General features: G+C 36.4%; 1 protein-coding gene across 17 annotated transcripts in view; it reads right to left on the reverse strand.

Annotated features, from left to right (window-relative positions):
- The window catches only part of DENND1A (DENN domain containing 1A), a 476,985-nt gene that overhangs the window by 352,058 nt on the left and 110,211 nt on the right, over window positions 1–14,716 (reverse strand). For 15 of the 17 annotated variants that reach the window (XM_084797945.1, XM_084797940.1, XM_084797948.1 and 12 more), the window contains one exon: window positions 9,062–9,105. The exons of the other annotated variants lie outside the window; for them this stretch is intronic. In XM_084797945.1, the coding sequence (XP_084654071.1) occupies window positions 9,062–9,105 (44 nt within the window). The remainder of the gene's footprint in view (window positions 1–9,061; window positions 9,106–14,716) is intronic. 17 annotated transcript variants of the gene reach the window in all.

A 14,716-nucleotide genomic window follows, 5' to 3' on the forward strand; every position in this document is an offset into this window, starting at 1 on the left:
GTTTACAAGAGAGTAAGTGAAATCTCAAAATGTAAATGGTGCAGCTAAGATTTAAACCCAAGCAGCTCGCACCCAAAATGCATGCTTTTAATCACCACTGTCATGCTCCTACACTCACATATTATTCACCAAGCCTCATCAGTCTAACACTGGCCATAGCCATTTCTATGCCTAGAAATTTAGACTAACAAAAGAGACAAACACATAGACAATAGAATGTAAGAAGTAAATATTCTAAGTGTTCTCCAAGCTGAGGCCTGACTTAACAGTTCAGTCAGGGCAATTTCACAGGCAAGGTGACAAAAACTGAGCAGAAGTGTTCTAGTATGGGAGTGAGAAAACCATATTCCAAACATAAAAGCAGATTGGACAGAAATGATAGGAACAGAGCAGAGCATGTTCTGAAAAATCATGAAAGTATACACCTGTATTATAGATAGTAACAGGAGATAAGCACTGAAGTTGAATCAAGGTCAAATGGTGACAGTCAGCTGGGCGTGATGGCATACACCTTTAATCCCAACACTTGGGAGGCAGAGGCAGGAGGATTGATTTTGAGGCCAGCCTGGTCTACAAAGTGAGTCCAGGACAGCCAATGCTACACAGAGAAACCCGTCTCCCCCCCGCCCCCCCCCCAAAAAAACAGTAACAACAAAAATAGTGACCTGTCTTCAAGTTTAGAAATTTGGATACCTCATGAAGGTATCAGCAACCACCACCAAAAGGTCTAACTATAGAATTTGGGCATGGAAACACAGCTTGTAATACCAGAACTGAGAGGTAGAAGATCACAAGTTCAAGGCCATCCTGGGCTACACAGTGAGATGGTAACTCAAAACAAACAAATAGTAGGAAGAAAATAAAAATGAAGAATTTTACCTAAAGAGAAGTGGTGTGATCTGACAGGTTTTAAAACACTATCTCTAGCTATCTTATAGGCCAGTATTTCTCAACCTTCCTAATGCTGCAACCATTTAATACTATTCCTCACATTGTGGTGAGCCCCAATCATAAAATTCTTTCCATGGCTACTTTATAACTGCAACCTTGCTACTGTTATGAATGTAAATGTTAATATCTGTGTTTTCCAATGGTTTAGGCAACCTCCGTGAAAGGGTCATTCAACCCCCCAAGGAGAACCACCGTTATAGATACTATTGACCTTGGCATCACTGGGTTGCTGGCCATTACAAGGAATACACCGGGGGGGGGGGGGGGGGGGACACGACTCTGAGCATATAGATGCAAAAGCAAATAGAAAACTTGGAAAGACCAGAGAGGATTTAGAGATGAAAATGAGCAAGACTTGCAGGAGCCTACACAACAAGAGGAACCAATCACGTGCCACTAAAAGGAGATAGGCTACAACTCACAAAAGTAGGGCCAGTGAATTGTTATATTCAGTAAAGACACTTGCTGTCAAGCCTGCCAACCTATGCTCCATCCACAGAACTCAATGGTAAAAGGACAGAACCGACTCTCACCAGTTGTCTTCTAGCCTTCCCACACAGGCACACATACACAAAACAAATGTGTATAATTCAATTTTTTAATTTAAAATTCATCAAAAATTAGACCTAGTTCACTGATAATCTTATTGAGTAATTTGCTAAAAATAAGGCCAACTATCTACTAGTACCCTCAGACACTTAAATTTTTAAAGGCTTATTTCAGTTTTATTATATGTATGGATGTTTTGCCTGCATGTGTCTGTGCACCATGTGGATGACTGGTATCTACAGAGGCCAGAAGAGGACATTGACTCCTCTAGAACTAGAGTTATATAGAGAGCTGGGTCTGCTGGAAGAACAGCCAGTGCTTTTAACCATCAAGCCATCTACCCATCCCCAACACTTACATTTTAATGGGGTTGGGGGAAAGAAAAAAAAACACTTCTAATAACAATACTAAGTAAAGATTACATGGTGACATGGCTATATTCCCAGCATGAGGCAGGGGGCCACAACTTCCAAGAGAACCTGGGTTATAGGGCAAAACCCTGTCTCAATAAATAAACAAATCATATATAGAGCAGTACATACTTGATCTGGATTCATACATCCATCTTCAACCCAATGAGTCCTTTAGAGAGCTGTAATACAATGTACTAAAGCAGCCTCACTCAATGCAGTCATGGGAACTGATATGTACCATGACTCCAAAAAACTATGTACCAAGGCACTTTTGCAGCTATTGGACTTACAATCCCGTCCAGGCTGATGGGATTGAAAGTTTCTATTTGTGCAAACAAAAATTACAATTCCACCTACAATGCCAGAATGCCAAGTCAGTCAGTCAATTAGCTGCCCCTCCTCAATATAAATGACATATAGAGAGAGAGACAGATGATAGAGATATAAGTATATGAAACGTACTGGGGCATTTAGTTAAAAGCCCCATAAATCAACAGCCACCTTAGAAAGCACTATGTAAGATGTGTCTAAAAATGATATTTCTTTAGGAAAATCTCTAATATTTTCCACTTGAGTTTCTCTGTATCACTCTTATTTTTTTTTAAGATTTATTTATTTATTGTCAATATAGTAGTCTGTCTGCATATATACCTGCTGGCCAGAAGAGAGCATCAGATCATATTTTAGATGGTTGTGAGCGACCAACTGGTTGCGGAGAATTGAACTCAGGACCTCTACCTGAGCAGTCAGTGCTCTTAATCTCTGAGCCATCTCTCTAGCCCACTCTGTACCACTCTTGATGCCTCTGCTATCATCTATGACAGGGATGTGATTTCACATGGCACCATCACTCAACATTCCCAACACCAGGAGTTGTGGCTAGCTCACCATTCCATTAAGTACCACACACTCTGGCCATAAGTTACTTCTACAGCATACTACTGACCAGAGATGAGTTTATTGCTCTTTTCTTCTTCCCTTCCTGACATAGTGTCTGGCCTATGCGCTACAAAATTACCAAACTCTATCGGCATAAATAAAATCCAGACTGGTTTTTACCACCAAAAACAGCAAAGAGGATGGAAGGAAAAATAGTTCCTTATTACTACATTAATGTTAAGACTGGGATGCTGAATTGTTTTAAAGTGTAATCTAGTTCACCATCCCATAAGCAAATTCTATGAATGAAATGCAAATGAATCCACAGATTCTATTCTATGGCGTCTAGTTCCTGCCATAAAGACCTGCCATTTGCAGCTACGTGAAAGGCAGATAGGTGGATTCCTTGAAAGCTCACAGGTGTAAGACCAATCAATGATATCCTGTGTCAAAGACAGACAAGCAAAAACTTTTCAAAAATGAAAAGGAAGCCATGGAGGAAAGGAGGTAGAAGGGCAAAAAGAGGATAAGAGGGCTCAGGAGGCAAGAGCACCAACAAGAATTAATTTTGCTTTAAAATATCATAATTAAAAGCTATATTAATGTGTATTGATTTTTTAAAATTGAGTTTCCAAGATCACATGAGACTCACAATTCAAAATGGACCAAATCTGAATCGACTGCATTAGTGGGCTTTAGCTTAACAGCATGCAGGCTGGAGAAGAACTGCAAAAGCAAGAAAGCTCTGAAGTTTGCAGCAAAATGGGGTACACCCAAGTCCAAGTCCTTCTGTGTGTGAGTCACAAAGCCCAGCTCTCAGTTTCGACTTGAACTTCTACTTATGACTATAACAGACAAGGTGCCCTCTTCTCTGTGCTTGCCTGCCTGGTAAGAACAGGCAGAAATCAAATAGTGTCCCTTGTTTTGCATTTTGTATAAGAATTACACATTATGTTACATAAAGTAAAACAATCAGGCTACCTTTTTAGTAAAATATTTAGGAAGTGTGGATTACATATACAATTTTCTTATTAAACAGATTTTTCCATCAACCAATAGACACTAAATTCTGTAACAGAATGTTTAGTCTCTAAAATTTTGAAACAAAGTAACATGAAACTTTTCTTATGTTGGACCTCATCAAAAATGAAGCAATCATCAAGCAAGTAGCAATGCTCATTTAAACACTATCTCTACAATCCCTCTAACCAGAATCTTCAAATCAACTCATCAAGGTTATCTATGGATAATTAGAAGCTTAGGAAATGTTTTCTTTAGAGCGTATCTGCAATACAAACATGAAAATCCATATTTAAGCAGTTACATGCTACTTAAAGGTGACAATTTCCATCACAATTAGCCCAAATTATAAAATATATTGTGTTTGTTTTTTAGTATCCATGTCTATTTTTAAAATTTGCTTTCTGTAGTGAAATTATAAAATCACATAGGTCATATGAAACCACAAAAAAAGGGCACTTTTTTATTTTTCCCAGTGCACCATGTTTCTACATTGCTTACATATAGTTGTAGAAGAAACACAGTTTCTATATAAAGATTTCCATAAATTTTTTATAGTTTTCTATAAATGCATAAAATTGCTGGAATCATTATAACCTGTGTTTTGGTGCCAGTGGAAAGAAAAATTACCTGTGACTCTAATAGCAATCTGTGTATATGGGGGTGGGTAGGTATGCACAGACCCCCCCTCTCTCCGGGGAACTATGACACTATTTTAGCAAAATATACATGAGCACTTGGTGGAGAAAACTTCTGGTATTCTCAACTCTAAATATTATTATGGAGCAATGGGCTATAAAAAGTGCAAAATTGTGAGAAGAAATTAATAATTGTACATGTTTTATGATAAGAAATAATCACATTATGACCAGTATGTTTTAAAATCATGCGTAATACCTGTTTTACTTGATACAGTATAATGCTATTTATGGAAGTATCTGATAAGTTACTATACCTTTATTTCATACTACCTTATACCACACATCATAATTAGTACCAATTTTTAATCTGAAAAATGTGTTGCTTTGAAGCCAATAATGGCCTTTTGATGAGAGAAGCAACCATTTACAAACATGTACATTTAGCTATTTTTCCCTTAATTCAACTAGTGTTCATTAAAATGGTATTAATACAATAAAGTTTTACCAGTTATTTCCTTAATTATGAATGAACAGAGTAATAAACAAAATGACATAAGTAAAAAGGCACCTAGCTGACTACAGAAGTATGGTTTTATTCATGATTCAAAAACATTCCTGGTTTTTCTTATTTCCAGTGTCTAACTTACATGTTATCTTTGAGAACTGAGAAGACTCCATTAATTACTCTTGTTCTTCTTTCCTATTAACAGGAATTTTCTACTGCTTACTCTTGGAGGTTGGAAAGAATAGACTTTTCCCATAACCCAGAGTAAAATCTAGCCTCAATTTCGTAATCTTAACTCAAAAAACAAAACAAAAAAAAACCAAAAAAAACCTCGCCTATTTTATTATATACTTATGAGAGAGAGAGGTTTTCTTTTCTTTTTTTTTCCATCTCATACATAAGCTGTTAGAAGATTTTTTTTTTCAAAAGTACAAGATCCTTTTCAAGTCAGAACCCTACCACTGTTGATGTTTTAGTATTTAAACTAGTTAAGCTTTAAACAACAGCAGATGAGTCAGGAACATGAACTCTGAAAAGCCCTTGTTCGTCCTGCTTTTGTTGTTTGTTTTGCTCTTTTAAAAAATATAGGCACTGTACATCTTCTAGGAATTAACAAAGCCTTCATTTTCAGGATAAAAATAGCAAGCTTACTAGATTTTTACTGAAATATCGAGTGCTACAGTGATTTAATGGCTTTTAAACCATAGATGTCATTGTGGTCTGACTGTGTCACAGACAACTTAAGGAAAGAAAAAAAATGGGGCACAGAGAAATCACTTTGTCAGTAATTACAATCAAGAGCCCTAAAATGTGGCTCAGGCTGCTCATTACTTCTTCTCTCTGTATCAAGACCCTTATTTACATTTCAGATTACATTTTTTATGAAACAGTAAGATCTATCAGAGCTGAGAGGACTGAAATAATGAGGGGAAAACATTTTAATAAAACGTGTTGGGTCTGCATTACTTCCGTGACAGAAAGAAAGGCTTCCTCTGTAGTGATGGATCATTTATTCTGCTTCTAAACGAGAAGCAAAAAGATGAAACTGATGAACTTTTACTGCCCATTTGTCTTTAGCAGACAATTAAGACAGAGAAGATCAAAATGGATTATCATACCATGCAGACAACTGGCCCAACAGTAATACATCTCTGAGACCACAGATTTGTAACTCTCTTTTATCCCTCCCCTTTCTTCTTACTTCTTTTTCCACTCTAAAGGCAGTGCTAGCTTTGTGGCTCAAGGAGAGCCAAAAGGCTGGTCATCATTATTCAGTCACAGATGTCAATCTAACCTCCCTTTTTTCTCAGTTTCTAAAGCAGTGAGGCACAATAATTTGTGACAGATTCTTTTACTGTAAGGTACAAAGAACACACGGAATAAAACATCTAGCATCAGCCAGAGTCTCTGATCAAGTGTGCGGGAACATGGGAAATACACTATATGTAAAAACAAGCTATGGTAGTTTAGGTGAATGAGGAGTGAAAACTGGAGTGAGAGGGTATGGGCAGGAGAGAACAGTAGTGTTCACACCCACACAGTAATAGGTGCCACACTGGATAGTGACTGATAAATATTTCTTAAGGACCACATCATAAATGTTTTACTATCTGAAATGCTGTACTTAAAATTTACACATAATAGAAATATTTCTAAGAATCTTTTATAATGATATATGGCAGAGACAGATAGTTCGAATGGTATACAGAGAGACAGAGAATTTGTTTTATTCAAACAAATGATAATATGGAAAAGGCCTATGGCATTAGAAAATAAGTGTTTTTAAAAGGCAAATAAAATAAGCATTATTCATTATCTTCCATAGTAGATATGATTCCTCAAGTACATTTTTGGGAAGTAGAAAACATTATTTTCAAAAATCAAGGAGATTCTTCATGTCTCATTTCCTGAGTTGATTATATATCTTACCATTTGAGAAGATGCTTTTTTTTTTCTTTTTTGACTTTTGTTTTTGTTTTTGTTTTGTTTTGGTTTGGTTTTGAGACAGGGTTTCTCTGTAGCCATGGCTATCTTGGAACTCACTTTGTAGACTCTCAAACTCAAGAGAGATCTGCCTGTCTCTGCTTACATTCTTGTAGGTTTGCCTTGAGTCTGTAAGTCTGATTTGCAAAGTTCAACCCAGTGTCACTCATCCAAACAAGGAAATCTGATACCTCTACCCTGTGAGCACCTTTAAAAGTAACTACAGCTATTACTTCATAAATGCCTACTCTAACTGTAATCATTCCATCTTTGATACAGGAAATGTGTGTAAGGCCATCTACTGACAAAGGTAAAGGACTAAATTCTCTACACAGGTAACATCACATTAGTCCACTGGACCCACATGAAATGACAATGCAGAAAACAGTCTAGATTCATCTGTGGATACTCATATACAAGTATTATTACGTACACACATACACTCCTCAAACACATAAATACATACATGTACTCTAGAGAAATGAATACAGATGCTAAAATTCCAGATTGTTCCAGTAATTTCTTCCGAGTATTAAAATACCAGAATGATTTATGTTTTCTTTATGCTTCTTAAATTTTATTTTTGCTTTACCTCGACTTTCTAGAGTTTTGTTACAAACTTACTACCTATGTAATTCCTAATGTTATATACTTTTTTTAAAAAAAAATCATTTCACTCAACTTCTTTCAGAAATAGTAAGGAACTCTGTTTAAGGGACTAGATCCAGATGGTAATCACACTGTTTTAACTTTTCTCCTACAGAACAGTCCCTTCCTGGGTAATGCTAGGATCACAAAGATTATTTACCTACTTAAAAGATTTAAAAACAATCATTTCCTTAAGAGCTATGACTATCAGTGAATTATGAGCAATAGTTTTTCATCCTATAGATATTAAAAATGATCAGTGAATTATGAGCAATAGGTTTTCATTCTATACATATTACTTAAAAGTCCTGTAATCTTTGGATTATATCAGTTAATTGAAAGGACTTAATCTCATAGAAACTTAAAACATGATTAAAGAAGATAAAAAAGAGGTAAAGAGAGATTTTAATTTTTTTAAATCTTATTTTAATCTTGAGGTCAGACACAAAGCAAACCAGACCACCTCTCCTGGATTCTTATATCCTAAACTTTTACTACAAAACATGCCATTGGATTGGTTAGTTTATATTCCTGGTCACACTGTCACCCTTGTTTTCAAAAAGAGTATCAGACAACTTGTTCTCTCTATGACAGGCCACAATACAAAGATGCTACCACTGCCCTGCATGTTTCTTTTCCATTATACTTACCTTCACTCAAGGACTTACAAACAGAAAATCTTGAATGAACGCATCAAGAACATGCTTTGTACACAATATTCCTTGTGTGAAAGTTCTGATAAAGTTGTCAAAAATAAATTGGGATAGCATTGTTTTTAATGATGCTTTTCTAATATTTAAAAAAGTATGTCAACTTGCAAATTTGAACTAAAAATTCAAGGAGCCAAATAAAGCCTTGGGGTAGAAAATGGAGCACCAATGTATAACCTAGAACCAGCTATAAAAAGCAGAGTGACATGAGACCTTCAGCACTACTGTGCAAGTGCAGCCATTGTTTGCAGAGTGCTGGAACTTTGAGAGGTAATGGCATCACCTGGGCAACGTCAGCAGTCTTTCCCATGGTCAGAGCCACTTTCTCCTGCCAAGTACCTCCTTATTCCAGGATGACAACAGACATCATCTCCGCTGCAATTCCTTATTAATCTCCCTCCCTTTTTGGTCAGACTGTTTGACTACTTAAATATTATATTTAAAAACAAAACAAAACAAAAACTTCAGTTCACAGGCAGCTCTGAAAGAATTTCCTACTGACCTACACGCAACAACACACCTAAGGTAGTATCGCTTGCTTAGTTGCTGTGCATAGCCCTCTGGAGGAAACACCCCAAATCTAGCATTAATATTTTCAATCCCACTTCACTGTGTTTTACTTTTGTCTTTGGTTCCTAATTACCGCTTCTATTCCTTTCTAAAACTTCATTTATCTCTTTCAGTTAAAAAGAACAGTAATAATATGTTGAACAACTCTGAAATAAATTTTGTCATGTAAAAAATTAATTACGCATTCCAAACCTGGTCACTGTAGTCCTCTGGGAATTGCCTCTGCACCTCAGGATCTGTAAATAATTGACAGATAATATTAATTGGCTTTGGATTAGTGAGCAAGCAGAGGATCACACATTAATATTTGATCAGAAGATGATAGCAGCCCTGGCAGGGGATCCAAGGGGGGCAGCTGAGGCTGCTATGTTGATGAGCACAAGGAAGGCCTCAGCAAGGCACTCCCATTGCCCTCCTCCAGAAATACAAAAAAGAACATTTTAAAGGCCCGATGCTACTGTTAACTTTAGACTATTACCTAACGTGAATATCTTGCCAGCTGCAAATTGCCCTCAATGTTTTTTTCCAAAGAAAATGAGTCTTAAACCTGCTTGACTTTTCTTCTTTAATCAGCAGCTTCCTTTTCATCGTTACAGATGTTGGCCTGATAAACCTTAAGTGCCAGGCAGACAAGAAAGAAAAGGATAGCAAGGGAAGAATTCTTTCAAGGAATAAATGTAAATGTCAGCACTTTGAAAAATAAACTATGTCCTTCCCTGAGTGCTTCTGAAAACAAAGCCACAACTAGAGGAAGTTTCCTTCAAAACAAAACCAGTAATTTTGGTCTGTCAGTATAAAATCATAATTAGGCTTATGTACAAACTATAAAAATACAAAGTTGAAAATACCTCTTCTGACCACCTTTGTAGTATGGAGTTACTAAAAGGGTCACTTTATTCTTCAGTCATAACTGTAAGACCAATGCTAAGTCTGTTAAGTCAATACAGACATTTACCAAGTAATAACTATTAGCAAGCCAACTACAATCCATTTGGGAACTCATGTATCAATTCAAAAGGCAATGTTTGGTGATCTCCCATCTACAGTAATCTCACAGTATACATTGCTTGATTTTTATTTCTGTCTTTAAAAGTTTACCTCCCTGTGAACATGAATCCTTGCAAAGGTTCAAATCTTCCAAATCACAACTAATTCTTCAGTTAGGAAAGACCAAAAACAGGTGGGTGAGCTAAACTTACTACCTTTCAATTTTTGAAATATCTTTTTTAAAAGCATGAAAGCTATTGTATACTTTTTTTTTTTAGTCCAAGATTAGCCCAAAGAACAGAGATATTCACAATACCAAAGCATTGTTTCCCCATATAGCTTTGCAACAAATGACTACTATTATGGAAAACAACAACCAATCAAATTGTAGAGTTTGGATCCTAAGCTCAATGGAGACAACTCCCACACCCTAAGGTTCAGGAGACACCGCAGAAAAGCAGGCAGGAAGACTCTAAGAACCAGAGAATCAGGGAATTTGCTGTGAGACTGTGTCTCCTAGTAACCTCAGAAACTACACTCACTAAGTCTCACAAACATAATTGCCTAAACATGAACTGAACACACACAACAACAATAGACATGCCAAAGTGCATGAGAGAAAGACCACAATACCTCAACCCTACACAAACAATTACACACAACTAAAGAATGCTGGGAGTGGGAGAAATAGTCTTGTATCAGGAAGAACACACCAACTGCTTATCCAATGCTAAATAGTGAGTCCTGAAAACGTACATATAAGTAACATTATGAGCAGGTTAGCCCATAAGTAACACATTCCTAAGCAGGTTATAATTAGGAATATATATGTATACATGTGCACATATGGATATAACAACCATTAATGAAAAAAAGAGGCCATGAATTTGAAAGAAAGGAAGGGTGAGGGGGGATAGGGAACAGGTAATTAAGTTATAATCTCAAAAATAAAAGAAAATATAAAAAACGGGGAGGTGAAGACAAGTGGAAGTCTTCAACTACTGAGACTAATGGTGTGTCTAGGTTGTGACCTGGGGGGTTCTAGAGTAATGCTCCCTGAAGCGCCACTGGAGGCTCACCTCTCAAACCAGAGAGAAAAGGTGTTGTCTATCTTTGACCTGCCTACTTGACCTGAGACAGAAGGCCACAGGGTACTAGCTAAGCTGACAGGTGATGTCTAGGTTTAGTATTTCTTATCCAAATGCTTGGGACCAGAGTGTTAAAGATGTGTGAGGTTTTCATATTTTTGGAATATTTGTATAGACTTTATGGGTTGAACATTCTTAACCCAAATTGTCAACATCTGATGTTGGAGCATTTCAGATCCACACATGTTCAAACTGTCTGCAATCTAACAAAGAAAAGTGAGCAGCAAGATATGACAGCCCAACAAACCTGGTGGGTGGCAGAGATTTAAAAAAAAGAAAAAGAGGAGGAGTAGGAAGAGGAGGAGAAGGAAGTAGAAGAGGAAGAAGGAAGAGTATCATCATCACAGTGACTATCATCCCTGAAACAAGCAAAACTACCTAACATTTTAGTCTAGAAACAAACCCAAAAGCAGCAGCTCTACGTAACTGAGAAGCACAACGGCCCAGATGGTGGGAAAGTCAGTCACCTACAACATGCTCCTTTTCTCCCAAATGCCATGTGGTTAACATAATTCCTCAACAAGAAAAAAAATCATACAGATGACTTCATATTAGATCCTTACTAGCATGCCTTCTTTCTTGCACTAGTTTATGCTTCTTGGGGATCACAAAATAACAGCCGAAATAAAATCTACAGGTTTTATTTTTCTACCACCAAATTTTGAAAGGATAAACACTAGAAATCAAACTTCGTAGTATATTCTTCAAACTTTCTTGTTTAAATGTGAGACAAAGTTCTTAAATCTCTTTTTAAAACCTCTAGTAATAAAAAACAATATTAATAAGATACCCATTACTTTAAATGATATTTTAAGTGATTTTTCATATATAATCTAACAGAATTAAGAAAAAATAGATGGAAAAGGATCAACTCAGTTTAACAGACTGAAAGTAAAGATGACTATGGCAGCCATGAAGAAGGCCATACCAAGCACAGTACAGCAGCACTGTTTCAACAGTTAGCAGCACGGATGCCCAAGGCTGTTCCCAAAGTCAGAGTCCCAGATTTTAATAGAACAATGTTCCAGGACAATACACTCACTATTGTTTACCACAATTCAAGCATGAGACCTTTGTTTAGTTTTCTTTAAGGCCTCAGAGATTTACAAAAAGCAAACTTCATGGGTTTTTAACATTCTCTAAAACAATTCTTTTTTTTTTTTTAAGCCAATGCCTTTTAAGCCCAAAATCCAATCTATAAAGTTCCATTCAATTAGCTCAAAGATTAAGTCTGATAGTTAATAAAACTATGAAAGACATTTTATAAAACTTAAGACAGAGACTGCAAACAATTTGTCTTAAAGCATGTATTTTGCACAAGAGGCTGCAATGTTTTTTCACATTGAGTTGATCAGGATGCCATAATGTCACCAAAATACTGACATTGGAAACATGTGAGTGACAAAGGTCCAAAGACAATCTGCTTTTCTCAAGCAACACAACACCCCGCCTTAGTAACACTTTCAGCATGGCACATACAAAACATAGCACCCTGCAGTTAAGCAAACCGCCTTTAAATTTTCTGTCTGGCAGCAATCCACTTGCATGTCTGTATGTTTTTACAAGTACTCAATAGATTTCATTGCGTCAGCTGCATTTCTTTGAGTTTTAAATGGTCTGGGAACATTTTATGAAATGTTCTATATATTTATATGGAAAATAATGTACACTGGAAAACAGCAGTCTGATATTTACATATCCACTTTTTATCCACCGTCTAGTACTGTAACTTCTAATGTTCCAAAACACCTTCTCACTCAGAAGCACACCACCAAATTCAGTGTCACCAGCCAGCTAACTTTTAATGTGAACATCTGCAGACTAAAGTGCCACCATGGAAGAGGGCAAGCTAAGCATGTGCTGATGTGGGCGACCATAAGAATAGTGGTTAGTATATGCCAGCCTTTCCCCTGAGAACTGAGAGATAAGAACATATAACAACATACACTTTTCCTTAACCTCCTGACTTGACGACTTTGTTCTGATTCAAACTTAAAATCCAATTGTATCATATCCTAAGTAAACTCTTCTTTTGTTGTTGTTTTGAGACAGGGTTACTGGATGTCTTAGAACTCACAAATTAGACCAGGCTCGCCTCAAACTCACAAAGATCCGCTTGCTTCTGCCTCCTGAGTGCTGGAATTAAAGGTGTGCATCATCATACTCGGCAAAATAACACTGTTCAATGAATTTTTTAAATTAATTACGTATTTAAAATACTTCATCAACAATGCGGAGCATCTTACAAGGGTCCACACATCTTTTAACCAAAAGGCCTAAAATAGGCTCCTGACAAAGCTCCATGTCATTTCAGTTTGAAGAACACTGCCTTCTCCCAGAAGCATGGCTACTACAAGTCTGTCCTCACAATAACATCATTTCTCCTAAAGGCCACCAGACAAAACTGTCACAGTGCAGGACTCTCAGCAGTACAATTTCATTCCAGCAGAGAACATGGCTGTGCTGAAAATGGAGACCTTCAGAAAGAAAGAAAAGACTGGCTTTCTTAGGTCTCAACAACCCATGTTTTCTAGTCTCCAACTATACATACTTTTAAATATTTAATAAGATATACCAGATTGCCACAGGATGTTTAATTAATAGAATAAGAATTTGGCCAAGACTCACTGGAAAGGTGCTATAAATTATTTTATACAGCTCCAAAACCCTTGAATTTGCCTTAGGCTTAAAGTTCCTAGAAAACCTGGTAGACAGAGTTTTTACAACAAAAATACAAAATAAATCATAAAAGTACCATGGTTTTGTATGAGGTCTCATTTGCACATTGGTAACTAGTATGTAAACACATACCCTTACACACAAATCATTCCATATTATTTCTGGCTCTCTCTCCTCACCCATGAATCACTACATCTGAAGAGAAAGGCATGGCATATTTTCTAATAGATCATTGAAAAATATGCTGACTTCACTTTGTATGAAATGTGCAACAAGCTATATACTAACTAAATGTTACCAACTTCCATAACTGGGGCTCTCAGGAGGACTCTAAAAGAAGCTACCCACGTGGCAGTTCACTCGGGAGCCTATACTGCTTTCACTTTTAACATACTAGAGATCAAAGCAGAAAAACTTAGATTAAATGCCTACTAAACTTATCCAATCTTTGTCTCTAGTACGTTTTAAGCTATAAAAGACAAAACACTGAACACCTTTGATTCTTATAATAATCAAGCCCTACCCTTTAAAAGACTAGGCTTTAAACATCAACTATCAGTCATATAATCTCATTGCTTGATTTCATGGAGTTTAAGATACTATCATCCTCTCCTACAATCATAAATGTTAATCCAAGCTGTGATCAGATTTAACTTTCCAGATGAGAAGATGGGAATATGCTACACACAGGATGATCATACGCTCTACCATTCATTCACTAATGGTATTTTCCAATTTTATACACCAAAAGTGTAGGCTAGGAAAACACTCCAAGAAGTTGTAACACCTTCTCGGAAGTGCCATAATCTTTCTCTAAATATGTTTAGAAGTAAATTTTATTTTCAAAAATTCTTTGTACAATACAAAGCTAAAGTTTTCTGAGTGTGATTACAAACTAAACTGAGCCAAATAAAAAGCTTCAAAGATGGTTATTCTCATTAAACCTATTAAAGCTACAAAAACTCACTATGCTTACTTTATAACCATAAAATACTCAAATTATTAGTTTAGCATTTTAAGTGAACATAATTAT

The sequence above is a fragment of the Acomys minous genome (assembly GCF_964271855.1).
Source record: "Acomys minous genome assembly, chromosome: 10".
NCBI classification, from domain to species: domain Eukaryota; kingdom Metazoa; phylum Chordata; class Mammalia; order Rodentia; family Muridae; genus Acomys; species Acomys minous.